The sequence below is a fragment of the Papilio machaon genome, chromosome 21, assembly GCF_912999745.1.
Source record: "Papilio machaon chromosome 21, ilPapMach1.1, whole genome shotgun sequence".
Taxonomy (NCBI): domain Eukaryota; kingdom Metazoa; phylum Arthropoda; class Insecta; order Lepidoptera; family Papilionidae; genus Papilio; species Papilio machaon.
Window position 1 is genome coordinate 751600 of NC_060006.1, and position 25741 is coordinate 777340.

The following is a 25741-nucleotide window of genomic DNA, read 5'->3' on the forward strand; positions in this document are numbered from 1 at the left end:
CTTTATGACATCTTAAATTATTTATTGGCTTTGGTAAAAAATACACAAATTAATCATGATTTATGATAATTTAAATATAATTAATTCAATATTAATTGAGTAATAAAATGTAAACAAATATAAAATCGCAAGCGGCCAGTTGCGGGTCCGAGAGGAGAGTCGATTGCAACGAACAGTAAAAAAAAAGCGCATCCTATTATCGACTACAACAAAAGGAGTCGTGCAACGATACCTAAGTACACATCTCGATTCATCGTCTCGACTCGATCCGAACGGGTCCCATTGGCGCGCCCCACCGTCGCCGGGTCAGACAGGGATGCATTACGTGTTTGATAACAAGGTAGAGTAGGATAGAGACGGTCATCTTGCCGGCGAGTGGCGCCCACTGGGCGGGGCCGCGCCAAGGAGCGAGCTGAGATGCGCGCGGAGCCGCTGGTGGGGCCTCGGCCGAAGGATTTCACTGCAGTCGACCGTCGCGGCCCCGACGCGCGCCCGCGACCCGCGACATTACCTTACGTAACCGATACATCGGAAACGTTCCGATAATCGATGTCTCGACATTCACCGACTCGATTATAATTGTGCCTTGATTTAAAAAAAAACGTTTATGATTATTATTATTTTTTTTAATAATCCTACATCTCATTAAGTGAACTGTACAAGTGCCCTGTGACATGTTTTTGTTTTGTTTTCGCACGGACTTGTAAGATTATTTGGGCGTAGACTGTGTTTAGTTTTTTTTATGTAGAGACTCTGTGAATTTGGCTACTGTGAGGTGATTTAAACATTTCGTCTTGAGGTTTTTTATTTTGTTGTTTTGTGATGTGAGGAACATTGAAACTGTTGCTTGTCGAATTAACTTCAAATGTAAGTAGACGTTTTATCTTTTGTTATTTTTCTTATTTGTAATAAATTTAAAGTTATTTGTAAGTTGATATTCACTAAGTCTAATAAGAATTCAACTGAAGGCCAAAGTAGATCTACGAAGGAGTTATATTTGAACACAAACTTTATCAGATCTTAACTCTGAATCAAAAACTATAACTTGAAAATTTAGATACATAATTTACATAACAATTCCTTAGCACAATTAAATATTACATTGTGAAATTAAAACTTAAAACACAATTAATTTCTTAACAAAATATTAATAAATAGTTAGTAAGTAATTAAAATAGTTTCGATTAATTAATATAAAAAATTAATTAATAATTGCAAATATTGTTAATTATTGTTTTTAAAAATAATATTCATCCGTAAAAAAACAAGGATTATGAAGTTAAAATATTTATCACAAACTTTGTCATATTAAGTTCGCGTCGGATAAACGTAACCTGTGTTACATTTAATTTCTGTAAGTTAAATCAGTGATGGATGAGTGTCAATTAATGTCTCATTTACCCTACTTCCTATTAACACAATCTTACTTGAACTCTTTATAATTCTTTAACTAATAAAGGTTCTAAGAAAGCAGAAACTTTACTGTTATTCCGAAATCTATTTAAAGCACAGATAATTTATAAGTTAGTCATAAATTGTTTTTGAATTCGATTAATAATATTGTGTTATATCAGATTTTAAAAGTAAAAGTAATTCTTAATCTTTTTATTTATAATTTTTTCATTTCTGTAAATATGTGACAATTATAAATTCTAATATCACGGAATTCCGAAGTGAAGTTGTACTATTTTTACCGCCGTTTGATCGCGGAGTTAATTTCTAGTATATTATAACTTTAAAAATGTATGTCTATAATATCAATATATATAAAAGAAAGTCGTGTTAGTTACACTATTTATAACACAAGAACGGCTGAATCGATTTGACTGAAAATTGGTGGGCAGGTAGCTTAGAACCAGGAAACGGACATAGGATAATTCTTACCCCGTTTTCGATTTTTTATTCCGCGCGGACGGAGTCGCGGGTAAAAGCTAGTTTACAATAAGATGTTATAAATATCTAAATAAATAATTAGTATTTAAAAGTAGATGTGAGTAAGGAAAGTACATTCCTAATATTGTCTCTCAAAAGATAAAGTTACTAATTTGATTTTTTTTTAAAACGATACGTGTTTAAAATAATTTTTATTTAAAATGCTCTTTAAATTAAGATTTTAGAATGGATTACTATTTATCTTACTAATATTATAAATGTGAATGTTAAGATGGATGTTTGTTTGAAATTATCTCCGGAACTGAGCAACGGATCTTGATTATATTTGGCACAGATGTAGAACATAGTCTGAAAGAACACATAGGCGGACGGAATCGCGCACGACAGCTAGTTTAATATATTTATTTAATATAGTTTAGTATCCGTAATTTTATACATCTTCTTTTTTGTATTTGCACTTTATAAAAAGTTGTTCTAAACATTATTATCTAGCGGATTTTTTTAACTAGATATAAGTCTGGATACTATTTCGTAAAGGATCTAATAAGAAAAATGGATTTATTCCGTCTGAATTAATCCTATAAGATTATTATTGACAAGTTTTTCAGTAAATCCGTTTCAGACTAGTTATCTCAATTATAAAGTTCAAATTGTAAAAATTGTGATAATTCCTAACGTCTAATTTCACTAAAATTAGTTTCAACTTGTTCTGAATTAGTGATCTTTAATAAAATATTGTAAACGGTTCTTTTGTTATTACTACGTTAGGTATTTCAGATTACAGTACATTTAACAAATTAGATTTTGTCTAAGATGATAAAAATTTAGATTTTTTTTAAATTGTTTATAATGTAAGTGATAGGTACATGGTTGAAATTTGTTATAATTTTCTAATCGACGGAAATTGATTACATATGTATAAGATATTAATAATGTTTTATGACAGACTTTTACATCTAAATACTAATATTATTTAGATATATCGACGAAAGATTTGTTTGTTTGTTTATTTGTATTGAATAGGCTCGGAAACTATTCAACCGATCTTAAAATATCTTTCACTGTTAAAAGTTAACGGAAAGTTACACTATCCTCGGGTGATATAGGCTGCATTTGGAACCTTTAGATGGAGTGATTAATATATATTTCAGGTTTAATCGAGAATCGATTATTGTAATGACAATAATGAGGGAATTTACTCCAGTAATAAGCCTCCGGATAATGTATCTATGGGTCAAATATGTCTGAGTTAATTATAACTTGTAATTGTAGTTTTTCGCGAAATAGTTCGTAATCCAACTCCTCTGGATTATGGGAGTTAGTTCTATTGTTGAGCTGTTTATGTTTTTTACTTTATAAGATCTAATGTGTAAAGTGTATTGTATCTTTTTATTTAAAATCCGTGAGATATATAAACGTTTTCCATTGTCTATGAATGTATTTCATAGTACTAATTGTAGTAAAAAATATCTCGATTACAAAGAAAATCGATTAATCGCACGAGCTTTCGTGAGAATATCCGATTTCTTATTACTTTTATTTCAATTATCGTTTTGTTGAATTATATACGACAGTACATTTTGTTATTGTTAACTAAATTAATACTGGCTGTTAATGTTAACATATTTTATTATAAAAAAGTAAAAAAAAATGTATTTGATTTTAGGTTATCAAATTAATTTGTAGTTTTTAACATTAATTCCTATGTTACTATCTCGAATCCCGCAATATACCAATATGTTTTTCGATTTACATATATAAAAAGATTTTATCCGACGTTATTACGGTGAAGGAAAACATCGTAATCTGCACATATCTGAGAAGAAATTCAAAGATATGTGTGAAATACCTGCACTAGACCACCCCTGACTTAAGGTAGACTCTCTTCTAGGGCTCCTCAGTGGGGACATATATTGAGCTGATGATAACAAGCATATCAACGTGTCACCGGTCGTGACAGCCCATTCATGCAAAAGAGATCATTGCGAGCTATACCAGTGTTGTAAAAAGAAAAATTTGTAAAAACAAATAATTATATTGTACAGATCTTGACAGTTAAACAAACCTATTGTAACAGACATTGAAATGACTCATCTTAACAATCTATATATAAAAGAAACTCGTGTTAGTTACACTATTTATAACTCAAGATCGGTCTAACTGATTTAGCTGAAAATTGATGGGGAGGTAGCTTAGAACTAGGAGACGGACATAGGAACTTTATTATCTTGTGTGCATTTTTTTTATTCCGCGCGGACGGAGTCGCGGGTAAAAGCTAGTATTACTATAAAAAAACAATTTGTCAAGCGTGTCTAGATATTTATAATTCTACTAGATGTCCGCCGCGACTATATATGCGCGAAATTAAAAAAAAACAAACTTAATAAGTAGCTTATGTGTTCTGGACTATGTTCTACATCTGTGTCAAATTTCATTAAGATCCGTTCAACTGTACCGGAGATACCTTCAAACAAACATCCATCTAAACTTTCGTATTTATAATATTAGTAAGATAGTAAGATTAGACTTCTAATATGGCGGCCATCTTTTATTTTCGGTCTGCGGAAGTGATCACAATATGCTGTGGTACTTAACACCATGTGTTAACACCATCGAATTGTTATACTTAATTAAAAATATAATCGACAAGATTTATGTATATGAATGCTAGAGATGTTGGTATTTTTAGGACGATTAATGTTAGCGGGGTTCGATTCTCGTTTTAGTATTTATTAAAATAGTGAGAGACCTATTTCAACTATCTTTTGTTTCGGGTAAAGTCACAAATCATAGAACTTATATCAACAATTTTTTAACCGATAAATGGCTGTTTAACCTGTGACTTAATGTCAAAAATCTTTTGTAAAAAAACGTAAATGTTGTCGTTTTTTTTAAGGTTAAAAAGGTAAGAAAAAGGTAGTCTGCAATATATACTATAATATTAATTTTCAAATGATCAAAACCAAATCAAATTTTAAAAGATAAGTAATTTTAGTAAAAGGAATCTTAAAATCGAAATTACAAAATATTCCTTTTATTCCATCCCTTAGATCATTACTTTCTCCTCTTCATAACAGATGGCGTTGTACGTTACGAAGTACATTTCTTACATCTTGCAACCTAACTTTATAACTGTTGAAAAAGTAATTTTAGTAAATCGATCATTACATATTTTTAATGATCCTTAAAATTATACCACTATTAATATTATAATAGGAAAATTCTAATAATAAGCATATATTTTAGCAATTTACAATTTCAAATATTTTAAAAGTTGACACTAACCTTATTACTAATATTATAAATAAATACGAATGTTTAGATGGATGGATGTTTGTTTGAAAATATCTCAAGAATAGCTCAAAGGATCTAGATAAAAATTTGGCATGGACATAAAATATAGAAGTACACATAGGCTACTAGTTATGTAAGTTTTTTCTTATAATTTCGAGCAGACAGACTCGCGAGCTACAGCTAGTAAATAATAAATATCAAGTACACGTTCAAATAACAGAAGGCAATCATCTCGTATTCAATAGAGTAATATAAACTTTAATTTACTAAGCATTATTAGTATCAAGAAGGAATAGCTTAGTGCGATAAGCCGTGAGACACTTCCGTCACACCTACTCCCATACTTCGATTAATTATGACGTCATTATTGGCACTGTACATACAGCATGTTCAAAAATTCTATATAACCTTTTTCATTCTTGTTTAATTTTGTAATTAATAAGTTTTTTTAATTACATGTGTAAAATGATTTTGGTGTTTGCTTTTCAAATTTATTTTAACGTTTCAAAAAGTAACTTGATTTTTTAGTTCTGTCGTAGTTTTATCTTTATGAAATAATAGCTTTTATCCGCGACTCCGTTCGCGCGGAAAAAAAACGGGGTAAAAATTATCCTATGTCCGTTTCCTGGTTCTAAGCTACCTTCCCATCAATTTTCAGCTAAATCAGTTCGAACAATCTTGTGTTATATAGTTATATATATATATATATATATTTATATATAAATAGTGTAACTAACACGATTTTCTTTTATATAAATAGATGTAGAGAAATGTAGTAAAATTAATAAACATAAAGCTTTATATTTTATTGTAAAGATTTAAAAGGATAATTATGTCATAGTTAAATACATTTTAAATAATTATAATTTTACTGACATAAATGCGAAAGTTTGGATGCTTCTTAGAAGATATATCCAGAACGACTAACGAACATCGCTGACATTTTACATAGATACAGAACATAATCTGTGAAAACAACTAGGCTTTTTAAGCTTTTTAATACAGCATTTGCGGGTAAACGTTCGTTGTAATTAACCAATTCACTAGGTAATCAAAATATTATAGAGCTGCTGTATATTGGGACATGCTGTATACACATTTAGTTCGTTTTGTTTACGATTAGACTTTATCTAAGGTATTGTAAGATGAGAAGAGTCGGCAAGGTAACAGCGGATGTCGGCCAATAAACAGAGCAAGTAACAAAATGTCAATTTTCAATAATATTACTTATAACTTAACAGAGGACAAGTTAAAAAATGTATAATAATAATAATAATCCATACAAAAAAACTTTGTAATCTCTATTCAGGAAAAATGACAATGACCTCTCTCTCTAGGTGCATCTCCATTAATGAAGGTTTGCCGTCAGCTCAGTGAAGTTTTACCGGTCTTGTACCAAGTAAAATAAATGTTCCACGCTGGTAATATTCGTCCACTCCTTGATATTACGCAGCCATGATTTCATTCTTTAGTTTTCGATTACAATGATAGATTTAACGGACTTAATCAGAAGGTAATTCTTTTACGCGCATTTATTTCATGTTTGTAGGTTTGTAATCCAAATGATGACCGCCTAGTGTCTAAACTAAAGAACATATTTAGACACGTAAATTAGGTTTTATTCGATTCATATCCTTCCTCTGAGTGTTATATTGAGGTACAGTTTTTGTTTTTAATTAATAAATAGCTTTTTTCTATTGGTTTATCAAATCAGTAGGATTCGGAATAACGTTTTGTAAATCTATTAAAATCACAGTCAATTAACAGCACACAGAAACGATATCCCATTAAATGATACACTGAGGTTACAATTGTTTACTTTAGCTATGTTACGATATCCTACACTCGTATGTGGACTCGGTTATAAGCGGGAGCGGATTACTGAACATTATTTTGTAACCTATTTATTTTTTAATTTATTTAATTTTCAAGTAGACAGTTACTATATTTATATTTGAATATACTTAGGTATGGCCGAACGTTATCATCATCATCATCAGCTCACAATACGTCCTCACTGAGGGGCTCGGAGCCTACACTAAGTTAGGGATGACTAGGCCATAGTCAAAATGCCGCAATGCAATTCCGAACGTTATGATGTCACAAATTTTAGACATCTTGTTATTATTAAACCAGTGACTTGTATTTGGAAAATAAATCTATTAAACTAATAAATCGCTTATGTCTTGCACCATACAAACCATATTATAATTATCTAATGAACAACTATGTACCATAATCAACAATACCTTAAGGTTCAAAATGCTCTGTTTAGAGCGTGAGAAAATATGCGAAAGAGGCGTCAATAAGAAATGTCCGATCATTGAAATGCGAATCGACGTCGTAGTCGTCGTAGTGTCGATTTGCTTTTAATTATTTTTTTCTTAGAAATTAATATTAGGCACCGTTCACATGCTGAAAATATTCTAAGTTAATTAAATTCAAACATTATATGTAAGATACAATACATATTATATATAAACATAATTTTTTCAAAGGATTGCATATAAGAGCTTTAAAAACATATTAAAAAATAATCCATTCAAAACTGTACCATTTAAACATGTTTCCTTGTATTCCGTAAAATTTTGTTTAAGCCTAAAGAATTTTAAAAACAAATTTAAAAACAAACAACAGACAATCAAGTCAAGTTGTTCTACAAGACAATTAGATTTTATTGCTGCATTAAACTATTTTATTTTCGCAATTTTGAAAATAGAACGAATTAAAAATAGGTGTTGCGGAGTAACAGGCTAAATGCGAACCACAACAGCATTCCCGCCATTTATTTTTACCCGGGCCCGGCTGCCGAAAAACACACGCGATTCTCACTGCCTCCGCGACTACTGCAGACAAATTAACATTGACTGCATTGAACTAAACCAAAAGGTTCAATTAATTTTGAAAACAAAACAAAATTATTTTTATAAAGAATCATAAAAAAATAAGACATGTTATTGACTTGGTATTAGAAAGACATGTTATTGACTTTTTATTAGACTTGAGAACTGTTTTACCGACACAGTCGATCAGTTCAGATCTGTACTCATAACTAAACAATAATAAACAACGTTCCTTGTAAAAATGTACATAATTTGACATACGACTATTCTTCCAAATATTTATTTACACCTTTGTTATTTAAAGTTTTTAAAATAAAAATGAAAACTATGTGATACATGTTGCCTGAACTAGGCATCTTTTCACGACCGGCGTTTAACCCTTTTGTTAAAAAAAAAAAAAACAAAGGACATAGTCATCTTGAATACTCCGTTTATTTGCCCATAACTTCCACTAACCAATATTATATCCATCAAAGCAACATGTGGCAAAATCGCTGCAAGTAAAACAAGAAAAAAAACCCTTATCCCTCTCAGTTGTTTGAATAACGCTGTCCCTTTCACGCACCACATGTGTTGCCCGAATGCGATCAATGGATATTGTTTTTTTTTTGATAGGTTCATCAACGGGTTAGTTTATGAAGTCGATATCGAGAATTGATGCACTCCTATTACATGCGTTTACGTTTCGATCGTTAATACTATGTTATTTGTTACAATTGGTTTACTTAAACGTCAATGTTATGGTTTACTCGTTGTTAATTAGTTTTGTAAACCTCTGTTTATAGAATATATCTTCAGAAACTTTGGTAGCAGAAACGAAACAAATAATTACGAAGCAAATAACAGATATTATGGCTAACAAATAAACACAATACTTCTATGTAGTTGTTTTCATATAATCTATATATATAAAAGAAAGTCGTGTTAGTTACACTATTTATAACTAAAAAACGGCTGAATCGATTTGACTGAAAATTGGTGGGCAGGAGCTTAGAACCAGGAAACGGACATAGGATAATTTTTACCCCGTTTTCTATATTTTATCCCGCGCGGACGGAGTCGTGGGTAAAAGCTAGTTTAATTTAAATCACACTTTAAATAAAAAATACTGGCTGTTCATATTTTTATAATTACAGAAAAATAATGTAACACTGACAATTTAAGACAAAGACGATGATACGTAATTTACACACACATGAAAGATATAGAATATAGCAACTGTTTGGTACTGATATAGATCAACGTTTGATCTCGGTCGTGAACAGGTGACGTCCTGTAATGATGGACTACATTATATTTCGTGTTCTAAATTTAAACGGTATGATGAATTGATGCGCTTACAGCACACGACACGGAAACGACACGTGACGAAATGATGACTTAATAAAGATTTTATTTTAATATCGTGGTATTTTTAAAATAAAAGGCAAATGCTAAAATATTTCATTATACCCAGACAATTTTTTAAGGCTTCAAGGGCCAGTATCTATATATATAAAAGAAAGTCGTGTTAGTTACACTATTTATAACTCAAGATCAGTCGAACTGATTTTCCTGAAAATTGATGGGGAGGTAGCTTAGAACCAGGAAACGGACATAGGATAATTTTTACCCCGTTTTCTTTTTTTTTATTCCGCGCGGATGGAGTTGCGGGTAAAAGCTAGTTTTATATAAAAATCTTGCAACAATAAAATAAAATTCTAATAAATTCAAGTAGGTACGGCTCACTTCGTGCAATTGAAATCATGCAACATCCCTTCAATACAAATAAAAAGACATTCAAATGTCAAATTTCGTTACGCGACGTCTTTTCCGGTTCCCTTGTGAGACGATATCGAATGGGGTACGTCACTATAGTGCTACTATCGATAAATGGCTCGTGAGATATTTTTTTATTTTTTTTATTTAAACTTTGTACATACACATGAAGTATTGTACTGGAAAGCTTAACTCTAAAAGAGTTCTCTTACAGCTTACCATTATATAGAGAGAGGTTGTTTAATAAAATAATATTTGTAATTTTATCTTTTGAAAGTAATCACAATACCAAACATAGTTTTTTCATAGGAAATACATAGATTTAATAAATAGCAGGAAGTCACATGATACCTATGTATTCCTGGTAATCACATCTTGAGAATTGTCTTTTACACCCTGACACTTCTAATAAACTAATGATGCATCTTACACAAATTTCGTGGAATTACACATTTCCTAACTTATCGTGCTGTGTAAACTGAAGGCCTATTTCATGATAACAAATCTTTTTATACACATTGTGACGTAAGAGTTGAAACTTTACATCTGAAAATTGAGATTATTTTTTACAAATTGTATTTAGACACCATTCATTTGAAAAAAAAACCCTTAGTTTATTTAGTTACTAGCTGTCAAACGCGACTGTGTTCTCGTGAAAATAAAAAAAATAATAATTTAAGAAGTAACCTATATGGTGCCAAATTTCATCAAGATCCATTGAACCGTTACGGAGATAACCTTACCTTATATAGGTATACCTTCTTACAAACATGGATGGATGGATGGACTAAACTTAACTTTCGTATTTATATAGGTATTAGTAATATGTATTACTGTTTAATATTTCTTTATTCCTTAATTAAACTTTTTTATGGCACTCATTATTGAGAATTGAACTAAAAAGTTCCATGTCATAAAAAAAATAGTTTAAACTTAAATAGTGTATAGCTCATTACATGTATAAAGTTAATCTAAATGCTAAAATATATTTTAAAAAGCAAACATAATGAGAAATATCAATTCATATCTTTAACATTCAAACTGCCACTGTTCTATTCTTCGATCATAAACAAAGTTTTTTTTACTCTATGATCCTTTCCCGCGTTTTTTTACCCGCCATATTTATGTCAACTGACTATTTTAAATCCCTAATGAATTATAAATTGTCTAATTATTATCCCCAAGAGTGCCCCTTTGATATATTTGTGTTTAGTTCAAAAATAACCGTTCACTATCTAGAGTTATTTATCTATGGTTAAGTCATAACCTATTTGATGTATGGGAAGACAGTTAATTACTTACGTTAGGGGGAAAATGTTTATTGAATATTCATAACAGACAACGGTTTTTGGAAAGTGACCGGAACTTACACAAGAGTACATGAAAGTGTGTAATTTGTCAAGTAATTAAATAAAATAATTGTGAAATAACGCCATTTTAAAATGGTTAAGCAATTTTTATCAACACATAAAATTGCCTTGTACATATAACTTTGTTGTTTGTTTTTTAAGTCTTTAGAAAAATGTAAACCATTAAAAAAAATAGTCAATAAGAACTGAACTCAGGAGTAAGTAAGTGAACTCTCTAAGTAAAGGTTATTTTACGCACTCAAGATAACAACATTACAAAAAAACTTTAGTTTTCTCTTGTTGTTTAAAATTAAACAAAAACGTAAATTTTAACATTTCCACTTTTGCCAAAAGCATATAAAACACAACCATTTTAAGTAAATCAATCGATTTATAGTGATGGTCACGAACATCGATATATCGTGATGGCGGAAATCGAAGGCGATAAAAACATCGACAAGCAAATCGACGATATCAATTTTGTAGCGACACCTACCGGCGTAGTGTTGTAATGAGTTCCGAACACGAAGTGATGCCGAGACGAATATAAAGTGTCGATTTATCGATCATTTAATTCGGAAATCGCATGTCAGTTGTATTTTTAATTAGGCAGGTGCTTGGTTTTAAGTTTGTAACATCTTTTACGGCCCCATGACTGACGGTAATGGAATAGCAATTAATTGTACTTTGTTAGTGAATTCTGCGAGATTATATTTACTAATGTTGCAATGTTGGTATTTGACATAATTGTAAACATAAGTTTGTTGGCACTACTGAAACTTTATTAGTAAAAATTAATATATTTAGTAACAATTATAATTACAAACTTCGCATACATTAAAGAATGAAACCTATAAAATTCATACATTTAGTTACTAAAGGTAAACCAAATACATTGCATCGAAAACCACTTGGAATCGTTGAGCGACGAAAAAACAATAAACAAACTGAAAAGCTATCAATCAAAGAACTGCAGAACGACGAAATAATCAAATTCCCGATGCCGAGGCAGGCTCAAAGGGCACAAAGGTTTTCGGAATAGAGCCAAATAAAACCGAAAAATATGCCTAATATTTGGCGCAAGGTTTGCCGATACTTTTGCTGTAGGAACCTAAAGGCTAGTACACACTTAATCGATGTCTTCCTTGCATTCTACATACTGTGAACTACATATGAACTTTAATCTGTACAAATTGGTGAACCGGTAACTATTGTATTATCTATGAACTAACCAGAGATAATTATAGATTTATGGATGTCCTAAAATATTATTTGACGTGACAGAAAAAAAAATTACACTATAAAACATTCTTCTCTAAAACAGAAATTGCAACTTATGTAAGTTAAAAACAAACTATGTTATGCGTAGAATTGCTAAATACATATGCAACACCAAACACCATCCGTGTTGTGTAAATTTTCAACAATAAGAACGGTCAAGTGTATCCATTTCCTAACGTAACAAAAGCAAGAAGGCGAGTAGAAATAAAAAGGTGAAATCGAAATGGCAGTCATGATTGCTGCATGAATTGCGATTTTTGATTTGCCACTGCTCGCTCGCTGATCGTCCGCTGACAAAGTAACGACTTGCCTTTCCTACATCGGTCTTTGATTTTCCCGCGCTTTTTTGACGTTTTCTAAAATGTGAACTGGTCAGTTTTACATCTTTTCAAAGTTTTATTTTTAAAATAGGAAATCACGTTGATATGGATTTTGAAAAACAAAAACATCTCAATATTTTTTTTAAAACAAAACATCGTATAATAAACATTTTAATTACGTCATTTATACTCAAATTTCTTTTGCTATCCCTTTCATCTATAATGGTATAAACTTCGCATGAAAATAACTAATTATAACAAAATATGAGCCGTTAAAATCGCCGAAGCAAAGACATCGATTGAAAGCGAACAGGCAAAACTTTTGTCACGAAACCTATATTTCAATGCTGGATATATATTTTACTGCCATTTTGATATTGAGCCGGTGAAAACAAAGTTAACTTTGATATTCATCCAACAACAAATTTAATTCAATATCTGCCTTAATGCCTAGGAATAGAGGTCATTTATTTTTTTCTAATATCAGTTCTAAATTTGTCAGCGTACAAAGAAACAAAACTCATAACACATTTACTAAAACAAATGATAGGCGAATTTGAACTTTATGTAGTGGACACACGATACATCGTACTTATTACGCACGGCAAACGTAAACTCGTAATTTCTTTAATGTTGTTAAAAATATTTACGTGTGAGGGTGTCTTAGTTTTTTTTTTATTTATGGCCGTGATAAAATTGTTTGCGGCCATGTTCAGTTCGTTTAATATCGAGCACCTGTCTATTTTAAATTTTATTAACTGTTATCGAAAGTTGGAAGCGAAATAAATCACATGGTGACCCCCGGTATTAGGTATTGGGGGCCATATTACCGTGGGGGATATGGTGGCAACTTTATCAAACACCTGAAAGGAACTTGACACTGACTGATTTAATCTAGAACGGTAATTAGTGTTGCCACTAAAATTATTGACCATTAATCCTGACAATGATAATTCGAAGTTTGTTCATATTAAAATATTAAATTAAGAAACGATTCTAAATCAAATAAAATTAATTTAATATTAAGGCTTATTCACGTGCATGAATTATGCATAAAACACTAAAAGAAAAAGAATTATCTAACTTCAACACACAAAGAAGTTTTAATATAAATTCTAAAATATTTCTACAGAGTGATAAATTCTCCATACGTCAATCTGTGTCCGTCTGTATGCATGTCTCGTCACACTTCACAGGCGAACAAACATCACGTTTTCAATAATCCACGATTGAAGGTATAATGTGCGGTGTAACGACCGCCAATCGCTTCGATAAATGTGTCAAAATCACGAAACCATAGACTATTATAACCTTTTATTCTTTTACGCCAAAAGGCAAAAGAACAAAAACAGTTTTGCCACAAAATTATTTTTCTGCATATTGAATTGACATCGTACATTGAACTTGTCAAATGTCTTAGATATTTTGATGTTACGAAAAAATAAAGTTGTTTAGATTTTTTCTGTTAATGCCGATCTAACTCGCGACCCGCACGCGAGCGCTTCCGCGTAGATCACTATCAATTACCAATTTATTGCTTCCCATCAATAACTGACAAACATTCAAAAAAGTATCTTATGTCAAAGGAAAATAAAGTCGACGAAATTCAATTCAAATTCCAAGAAAGCTTCGCTCTAAGACGTTCGATTTTCAACTTGCCTTTTTTTTTAAAGTCATTTCAATGTTCGAATTTCGATTTTTGAATTTCGTGTTCTGTCGAAATAGACAGGGGAATTTCGATTACTTTTTTTACTAATGCACGAAGTGTCAACGTCGAGTTGGCAGTTTCAAAATGTTTTAAATTTTTTATTTCATACAAACAACAGTAGACGTTATTCAGCCAAAACATATTAAAGAGTTGTATTTAAATACTAATAAAAACTGCTCGCTGTACATTCTATTTTTAAATCCTTTGAAAATTATTTGAATTAACATGCCATTTAAAAATCTATTTATAAAATTGTCTATAGTAAGGATGGAATAGTGTACGATGCGTTAAATCTCCTTTGGTCAAGGATAGACCTACTAAAGTAACCTTGAGGTGGGTTTATTTTTCCGTCTTGTCTAAATGTAAGGCAAAGTATGTAATTCAACAGTTAGCGCTAATAATCCTTGTGTGACCCGCCTCGGCTCTTATCTGCGACATCTGGCCTCCCCCTAATGAATATTAACTAATAACAAACTGTTGTGGAGCGAGTACTGAAGTGGGAATAATTTCTATTATTATGACTCACTTACAATGACGTACATTAATTTATTAAAATACGTTTCCCTTTTTTTTATTCCAAGTAAATTGAAATTTCGTAGGACACTTATAACTCTGGTAAAATCTAATTACGATGATAAAGAAATTAAATTCTATATTAAGTCAAAAAAGCGTAAAATTAAAAATTTATATTGCTTTTAATTTTAAGTAGTTTATTAAAGTCTAATTGATAAAAATTGCAAAGAACATTTCTAACGAAGCGTGTTTAGTTCTTAAATCAGACATCTACAGACACTATGCATATTTAATTACATATAAAATAAATTCAATTCAATACAGTATCGATACTTAACAATAAACAATATTAGCTTTAATAGCTATTGTAAAGATTTACTTGAAATAAACACATTTTTTTTAGCTAAAATCGTTTTGAATCGATGTATTGTCTATGGTACAATCGATATAGAATCGATGCGGGCGGCGCTGACCAGCGTTCGTGCGGCCCACTGCTGTTTGCATATCGCCGCACGAAACTCGCACTTATCATGTTTATTGATTGACACGCTAGTAATTCACTGTTTCAGACTTGCCCCTTACACTGTAAAAGGTACAGGCTGAAGCGATTTAATAAATAAAATGATTGAGTTTACCGAAGCTCACACGAAAAAATACTAGAAAAAAAAAGAACATAATGAAGTTTACAGCAGAATTTACATTATAAATAAAATGTGTTTTGATTATTGGGCCTAGCACGAATATCTGTGACAATCCTATCGTCATTGTTAATTATTTAAAAACTATGACACTAGCTGCGGCTCCGGCCGCGCGGTGGTAAAAAAAAGTTAATAAGTAGCCTTCAACACTTTGTTCTTCAAACAAACATCCATCCATCTAAACATTCGCATTTATAATATTAGTAAGATTTATAATGTACTTTACGCCCGATAGGGGACAAATAATTTTAATAAAAATTTTATCGATGACGATACGATGGCGAATATCACAAATATTAGTGCCAAACCCACAGGGTTAATTTCGTAACTAGCTTTGTATTTGAAAATGTGACGATCAGTATCGAGTAAAAAACTAAATAAAGCTGGTTTACCCGCTGTCGCTTATAATTTAGAATGGATGTGAAAATTTACAAGTCGTGGTTTTATTGTTCTTTGTGTTAGGCGATAAGTTGGTTTTCGGGCGTTACAACCACGCGGGGGTGTGTTGGGTCGGGGCGGGGGTCGCGGGGACACGCTAAATGCCTCGGATATAGTTCGATAGCGACTGGACTTTTGAGTGATAGTTGCGTGTTTGATTTAGTTTTATCTCTCATTGTTTAGCGTCCGCCACCTGCTTTGAAACAATGTTTGAAGTCGTTGATCTATGTTTGCTTTTAACTTTTTGTTGTTCGTTTAGAACTTGTCGAAAATGTTTCGAGTAGCTACACTGACGAAATCTTTACTTGAAATGTCGAATGAATAAATTTATTTTTTTATTCAGACAACCTTTAAACCTTTATCTCTCTAATGGTAAGAAATTGAACTGTTTCTTTAGTAATGTAAGTTCTTTCAACCCCTGAAATGTATCTAAGTTGAACGTAACCAAATTAGTTTCGACACGAAAACTCCAAGTGGCCGATTGTCTGGTACAATAGAATCGATGTAAAACTTCCCCTTTCAATATTTTCTTTTTTCTGTTTCAGGTCGAACAGGGGCACATCACAATAAGAAATAACGAAGACAAAGAAAAAAATCCCTCGTAGCACGCGACGCGAAAAGAACAATCGATTCGACACTGGCAGCCGAGTGTCGGTTGGCAGTTTTGTCTATGCCTCGCTTTGCTTTTGAAAATGGCGGGCTTAAAGATTGAGTTTGGCGCGCTCGGACCGGCGTGACGGGTCATTGCGCGCCAGGAGTGAGCGAGGCGCGGACGTCCGGATGCACCCGACGGGCGCGGCCAGCCTGCCCGCCGCACCGGAGGCGGAGGTGCAAGCTATGCACTCCATGGACTGGCTCTTCAAGAAGGAAAGGATATACCTCCTCGCACAGTTCTGGCAACAGGTGCGGGTCTATCACATACAAACCTGATTATTTCCTCTCCATTTATTTAAATGACAGATAACTTATATTCTTAAATAAACATCCTCATAACAATACAGATATTCATTAATAAACGTTGTAACTAAACTACAAGGCAATTGTACAGACTATAAAATCAGAGAGCTCAACTTGGAACAAAGCAACAGAATCAATTATTAGTTTAATATAAGGCGCAATTAACCTGTGGGACCCAGGGTGACCGATTACCGACCTCGGCTTAGGAACAATTATATCTATTGTTGTTGCAACCTCCGTAGTATCTGATCGACGTTTAGTTTCGATAGAGCTGCGCTGAATTCTAATTCCGAACAGGTAACGGCCGCCCTCTAATCTGAATGTCACTTCGATACAAAGATATTAGGGTCTCTGGAGATATCAACGGGCTAATTGATATCCAAACATTTAATAGTAACCTTTAGGCCAAAGTAATATTTAGTTCTAAGTGGAATCTGCATTTTTTTTTTTGGGTGCAGAAGACTGTTACATAAGACAGCAAGGGACAGATTTTTTTGACAATTCTTAGTGGAAGTCTGTTCGACAATGGACATACACATATCATGCTTGATAATAATTGAATACCACATAAACACTAAGGAAGGAAAGAACAACTGGATGCACTTACATCAAGTAGAACAAACTCATTTCCTTACAACGCCAATTCGATCGCGTCACAGAGATATACAGAATTGGTTATAAGGAAAGACAATACAATGTAATGAACATGCATTAAAGCATTGTTCTTCGATCTTACTGAACAGCCGATAATCTACGGGCAATTATAATAAATGCATAGATCGGTATCGCTGCGTTGCGCCGAGATATAGGGGAAGTTGCGAAACGCGTTGCGAATAATCTGGAAGCATTCTAATGGTTTCTATTGAATTTCAAGGTGCGATCGTGCTTATTGCGTGTACAGATGGTTCCTCGTTAAGAATGACGAGAAAGATGTTAGTGCCTTATTTATAAAGCCTTGTGGAATCCTAGATTAAATGTAAAGCAAATAAATGCATAATTATAGATTTGTAAAGCGAATATAACAGAAGTAGAAGTATACAGACGCTTGTCAAGATTTGCAAACAATCGTTTGTGAAATCGAGTTCGAATCGATGCAATTATTCGATACTCGGCGCTAATCGAGACGCTAATTGGCTCTGAGAGCTGTTGACATCGACCGCGAGTCGAGTGTCATAGATCGCGCGTCATTTGGCGCGCCTCTACATTGTCTGTCACTGTTAATTTCTAACCTTTCGTACCACACATTCCCTACTTGAGAGTCGCAAAAAACAAAAGAGATATTAGTGTACCATATTTTAGTACCAAGTGTAGTTCAACAATCGTCAAATTTTGGAAAAATATTTAACATTATCTGTTACAACTAGCAATACAAATTTAATGTTGCCAACCGCTTTATGTCAACAAATCTCGATAGTCATAATAACGACAAAATATGAACAATAGCTTTACCATAGCCAGAATAAATATTCATTCCCGTTCGAGTTCGAGGAGTCGATTCATCCCGCTGATAGGCCGCATTTGAATGCACCGATACTATTGTGCACTGGACTTTATATTGATTAAAAATTGTATTTACATTGAAATTTACATATGCCGTGCTGCGACCGCACTTATCGATTCGCGAACGCAAGGACGCGGAATGTCGACTCGCTTCAACCATTTCTTTAGAAATGATTAATATCCCAATAGAGCACGTTAACTAAACGTGCTTATATAATAACAATTGTTTGTTGTCGACGTCCAAAAACTTTATAGAATTAAATTTTAAATAGGTCATACTTTTACTAAGTAATTATTTAAACCGCCAATAAATTTCGTAAAGTCTATTAAAGATTTCAAAGTGATAAAAGCATCACTAGTTCAACTAATTTCGGAGTGACATTTGATAGCTCTTTCATGAAAATTGGATAAAAAAATTATTTAATTCCGACAGCACGAATATACATTTCGATATTAATTGTAATCGATTTAAAAATTTCGGACGTCATCCGCCATTCGATAAATTAAAGATGGCGGCCACCTGTCATTACACGTGCAGGCCACAGATAAAGTGAAACTATAATTAATTTTTAGTGTTACCAACAAAAAATAATAGATCTACTACTTTGTATATTTAATTTATCGTTACATATAGAATATTACAAGCTGTATTTTTAATAATAAAAAGGAAAAAAACAAAGAACAAACTGTTTATCTTTTATGTAAAGGTACATCAAATGTACAAATGCAGTTGTCTTGGCGATAAGTACATGTTTATGGCCTATTAATTCTTTTCCCTAATGTTAAAGGATAGAATTTTTGTATCAAAAAAAAGATAAACATGTAATGTAAAGCTTCTAAGACAACTTTTTTGTCTATAAAATCTATATCCCGTAGATTTATTCATTCATTAATTAGTGAGGTCGAGAGCTCGATCGCGATACGCCATAAAATCTTCATAATCTCTTTCTATCAAAACCAATACCAATAAATGCGCTATTAGCCACCCATCTCGGCGGCGGGCGGTGTTTAAAGCCACATTAAAACGGCAGAGAAGCCTCACAGATGCAGCCTGTTAATAAAACTAACAATTAACGTCTATAAAACGAGCCCCGTCGAAGCGATCTCGCTCCTCTGTCGTTTATTGTCCTCGGAGTACGGATGCACGTTCGATCTCTTTATGCTTTATTATCGATAATTGTATTTGTTTCTTTTACTGTTTAATTATACGTCGAATGGAATCTATTTGAAGTTTTTCAGTTTTAATTCTGTATTAGATTACTTTACCTTTCGTTTTTCGGTGGATACAGAATGTGTTATAACTTTGTTCATTTCGATAATCGCTTGAGTATGTGAGTTGTAACAAATGAAAGTCTAGACAGTGTTCTGTTCAAACAAATACCAATTGTTACACAGAATATATTAGACATTAATATATTTAAGTCTCAAACGACACGGTGTTACAAACGTGCGTCATTAAACGTACAACAAAACAAATAGATAGCGAGCGCAATAGTTTAACTACTTGAAGCTAAATCGTCGACCGCGTAGCACTCAATTAGGGCCGACCAGACTCCGCAAACATTCGCTGCGAACACGAATAATTAATCGACGCGAATCGTCCCGGTGCGAATCGTCCCGATCCTATCGGATTACCCTAACAGTTCGGGAATGCGATCGGTTCCCACAGACTTTCGGACACAGGAATTTGTCCCGTCTTTTTAGACCACTAAAAAGTTGCATGCTTTCCCATGACTTCATTTCTTAGAGAAAGACATAAAATTTTAGTAGAGATAAGTTGGATATTATTTTTTTTGTCTTATTAATTATTGTCATATACTATTTGTGATCTCAAACTTAAAGGCAGATTATTAATGTAGTGGCAAGACTTAGTTAACACAAATTTTCATCAAATCCATCGATTCAGTTTACCAAATAAGATACAAGAAATCGAACTCAGATATTTTATAGCTTAGTACTCTAGCCAATGTGTTGCGGAATCGTATCCACGTCTTCGTTTTCATTATTGAACCACTATAATTATCGTTTTAGCAAACAAAAAGAAACTTCAAGACCGACAACTCGGAATTCGACCTCAGCAGCGAATCTAAAAAAAAATCCTTAACCCGTATTTAAAAATCGATTGCGACCAAAAAATTGTCACTGACAAATGATTCCGAACGCCTTGCGGTTGAAATTACGAATTCAAATCTTCGAATTTCGAACAAAAACCGCCATTAACGGTCGGCGGCGTTGCCTTTTTTAGGGCTGTCGATGATTTTTCGGGGCTAATCGTGTTTTTTGCCGATTTGAGGATAATCGATGCATCGGGTGCGCTAATTCGATTTGCGCCCCTCCCACCGCGTCTATAAGTGGGCGGCGACTATCGATCTTCTATCTGAATCATTACAGCTTCCCGCGCAAAAACTATACTTATTAATTTTTTTCGTTATTTGTATTAGATATTAATACGGTATCGCAATAGTGGTCTTTGTATTTATATATTTCATTACAAGAAAACTAGTGATGTAAATAAAGTACTAAAGTCGATAATGGTACCTACTGATAAATTATAAATAGTACATTTAAAATGTCAACTGGTACAACACTACACAGAACTTAAGACTAATCTACGATCATTTTAGGAGTCAATTCCACGTATAATCGAGCGTGAGTTGAAAAGTACAGCAAATGCATCTCAATAATTTAATAATACAAATTATACAGAAAAAAATATAAAGAATCGATTGCGGTTGATGATGGCAACACTGGCACAGTCGAATCATCAAGCGCTTGATGGTTTTTTAATGATATTTTTCACAATCGGCCTGATCATTGATGGTTATTAGGTATAGACCGCCTCGAGACACGAACTTGCTTCTTATTCTACCAACTAGTTCAACATACAAGCAAACTTACCATTTAAGGCAAAGTAAACAAGGTTGAAAATTCTATAACACGTAAATAGTAATATGAGAAACTTGTTAAGCCTACTTGTAATTATTACACTTATAGCTTTTCTATTAAATCTAGAATCCTAACAAATTATTGATGTAAAAATTAATAAATGCTGGAATTTAATTCTAATTTTGAAATGCAACGTTTATTTATTTATTTATTTTTTTATGTTATTACTTGGAGTATTAATTCTCGATACAAAGTTTTAACGTCAATTAGACAGTAGTAAAATAGATGTCAAAGTAAGCGCCAAAATTTCACAGGAGAGAGAACAAATCCGACTCTTTAGCCTGATTGGAGCGAGTTAGGCAATTAGCATAATATTAGGCACAGTTACGAGGCTAATTCCTTATCGCGTGCCTTTGTTTGTAAACATTTCTAAACTAATCATAGAGTTAAAACATTTTTCTCAAAGTTTTCTAGTGACGTTCCTCAAAATTATAATCGTTCTTTAAACTATATTAGAGCTATGAATCGGAAACTGAATATTTTGTCATTTTAGTTTTTTTTATACCAAAAGGTTGCAAACTAGCAAACGGCCACTGCATTCGCCGAAATAGCGACCGTTGCCCATAAACATTAGTATATGCAGATGCGTTGCCTACCTTTAATCAACGGAGAAGAGGACGCACAGAAAGAGGATATTTCTCCTTCCTATGCTCTTCTATCAAATCCACTTCCTCTTCCCATCCTTACCTAATACGAAAAGGGTGGGAAGGGAAAGAGGACTAAAATTAGGCCTCCGGTATTACACTCATCAGACTGTACGCGGAATTGCTTCAACTTGACGCCTGTCTTCTGTGTGGTCGTGGTATTGCACCGGTGGATCTGGCCCATTAAGTGCACACAACAAATATTTTTTTTTTTCAATTTTAAGTTGTAATGGCATCGAATGTTATGATCCAGTCTTAAGTTAGCATTTTTTAAAGATATATTAAATGGCAACATTAATAAAAATAATACTAGTAAATGTTTTAGTCCGTCGCCGATAAAAGTTATCGGTTAATTAAATCATAAAATAATATAATCTATAAATATTTTTTTTTTACATTTTAGCTTTAATACTCTAATTTAGATTAAAATCTCATTAAATAATTCAATAATAAAAAATTATTCATTCATTTTAAATTACAGTCTAAACATAGCTAAGGATAAATAAGAAAACGTTAATGTGTTTCCGAACTTTATAGTCTGTTTAATTTATTCAAATTGACTTGTTACTATTAAATTCTTACTAATATTATAAATGCTAATGTTTCGATGGATCGATGTTTGTTTGGAGGTATCACCGGAACGTAGAACATAGTTTGGAGAAACACATAGGCTATTTATAATTTTTTTTCTTAATTCCGCACGGACGGAGTGGCGGACCACAGCCAGTTACAATATAAATGACAAGATTTTAGGCATCGTTAAAAGTATTTCATATTAATCAACTGATAATGATTTCTTGGAAATAAAATTCAGATATAACAAAATGTGCGATTCTGTTCATTTGCAAATTTATTAATTTCATTTTTAAATTTAATAAATCAACAACGTATTAAATCATTTATGTAGAAGGTAGAAGGACACAAGATTTACAATTACAAACCTAGGTTATTAAACCGCTGGCTTGTTTGCAATCTTTTTGAAAAAAGAATTATAAAATATATTGTTGAAATCTTAAGGTGTTTTAAGACTTTTTTTTAAATTAAATACTGAACTATAAACCAAATATATACCATGCCTTGTTCACCAGCTCGAAGTTCCACTAGAGCGGGCTAGCATATCACGCGATGTATCGATACATCGAGTAATGATGATAAATAGCTATCGAATTATTATTTCTTGCTTCATTTCGTATAGAAAATGTTGGTAAGCTGTAATTTAATACTTTTATGTTGGCTAACCTAATCCATTTTTGTTTTGAAAGGTGCGAGTAACGGTTTTAACATTTTAAAAGTATTTTTTTTATCTTTTGCATAAAGATATTGTGTGATAGTAATTAAAAAACTGTCATGTTATTAGTCTCGTTGTTTTAAGCCGATTTGACTTTTAATTTCAGAAAAAAGTAGCCGCAAAAGCTAGCAAAAAAAATGAAATCATAAACACAGCCATTTATAAAACAGCTGTTGTTTTTCGCCGTTTGACTGTCATGTAGCCCATTAACTAGTACTCTAAATATCGAATAACTTTGGGTAGTTGCCATTATTATGCGACAGTTTTTTTCTTCCGAGACATCAGAATCGATGTTACAATCGAGTTTATTGTCACTCGTTTATATGCAGCCGTCACCAATCCAATATGTCGGCCATTAAGATAGCAGAACGATCTTGAGCCACGCAAATAGAATGTATTTGCATAGTACGTTTCAATAGAATTAGAACAATAGAAGAGTTTAAACAATCTCATTTTTTTTAATAAAATATGTGGACAAAGCCAATATAATGCTACCGCTTCTTTATTTAATACTGTAAGTATTTTACGATTGATGATTGAACCGAAACGTTAAATTACTTTCTCATTTTTAATCATTACTTTAGCCTGTCGATATTTAAAGATTAAAATCTACTCAATTAGTTTGAATATTCAAGAAACCTTAAATATTATTAAAACGAATTTTTATTTATCTATGTTAATTATTCATTCAACTCATGCAATTAAATTAATTGAGACCGCTTTTGGTTCATTAAATTCCAAATAAAGTTTTCCGAAGATATAAAAATTGTAAAAAAAAAAGATATTCAAGAATGTCGTTGGCTGAAAAGAAATGCGCGGTCGTGGTCCGCGGAGACAGAATCGATTAATTATCGATCGATACCGATGCATCGCGGGCGTTTACAAATGGCCGCCGCAACTGTCGGAGATTTACGATCGCATTACGGTGAGCGACATTAAAGCCGATGTCACACTGACTCAAAAGGTTAATTGGGAACATCTTTGCGCCAAATATAGCCATGTTCAAAATTTTTAACGCCATAACGCGAGCTTTCAACTTGATGGATATTCGGTCATCGTCCTTTCTGACAGATGTAACGACAGCTCCTTTCCCGCCAAAATAAACGTCAATCGAATCAAGATGTCAAAAACAAAATACGTCAGTACTGTTATAGCAAATTATTCTATGTAATTATATCTTACGTCTATGTTTATTACTGATAATATTATATACTTTAGTTTTAACTAAGATTAAAGTCAATACAATCTCGATAGTTTGTTTTATAGCCTGTAAACGTATTCCACTGAACTGTAACAAGCCGTTTGGCGCCAAAACAGCGTAAAATAGTCAAGTGCGTGTTCAAATTGAATGGTGCTTCGGTGATTTTTTTTTAAATTCCCTTGAATATTCGATAGTGAGTCATCCGTGTATTGATACTTATTCATTTTATACTGGAGCTGCAATATTTTTTTCTGAACATGTATTTTACTAAATGACGAATATTACTTCAACTGTGAGTGATATGCGGAGGATAAAAATATTGGAATGGAATTTTTATTGCAATTTAAAATGCATCTAAAAAAGTTTTTATAATATTTCTTGTTTCATTTGTTTTCCAGCATTCCGCAATGTTTAGAAGTGTAGTGATTGTTTTACATGTTAAGAATCTCTTGCCATTCGATAATCGACCTAACTAACACTGTGTTACGGTGCTAGTTCCAATATCTTATTGTTCTTGTTGCGAAACTAAATTTGCAAGGAGTATGCCCGCAGCGCAAATGTCATACGGCGAGTTTGACTGATTCCTATCGAACTTTGAAAGGTACAGTTAGCAAAATAGATTTTCTTAGAATACCTGTTCGTACTTTAGATAAAATATCCACTGTTAAAGGTACGTATTATCGTTGGTTTCTGAAACTAGAATACTTGTATAAATATATTGTTATGTGAGGTTTGTTAAACATAATGAGATGGATAACGATATGTTTAATACAACGATTTTTATCTCAGAAACCAATGATAATCTTCATCAATATATACAAGTTAGTTGCAGATTAAAATTATTAACTTGTCGATGATATCAAATAAAGAAAACAAACTAGATTATTATTATTATTTATAAAGTGAATGTTAAAAAAATATCGATGAATTTATCTGTCACTCAAAATTAAACCTTTTAACAGTTTTTAAATACATTAATAGTTATTTACGACTTAAAGAATGTACGTCAGGCATTCCAAATTTAAATCTATAGACGTTTTGAACGAACTTCGGGATTAAAGTGGTAATAACGTATATACAGCAGTATTTGTAACAGTTATTCGCTATACA

The 25741-nt window shown here is 32.4% G+C and overlaps 1 protein-coding gene across 3 annotated transcripts in view; it reads left to right on the forward strand.

Annotated features, from left to right (window-relative positions):
• Window positions 1-478: 478 nt before the first annotated feature.
• The window catches only part of LOC106713052 (homeobox protein cut), a 144742-nt gene continuing 119479 nt past the window's right edge, over window positions 479-25741 (forward strand). For all 3 annotated transcript variants that reach the window (XM_014505755.2, XM_014505756.2, XM_014505758.2), the window contains exons 1-2: window positions 479-867; window positions 16641-16998. In XM_014505755.2, coding sequence (XP_014361241.2) covers window positions 16876-16998 — 123 coding nt within the window. In that variant the 5' untranslated portion in view covers window positions 479-867; window positions 16641-16875. The remainder of the gene's footprint in view (window positions 868-16640; window positions 16999-25741) is intronic.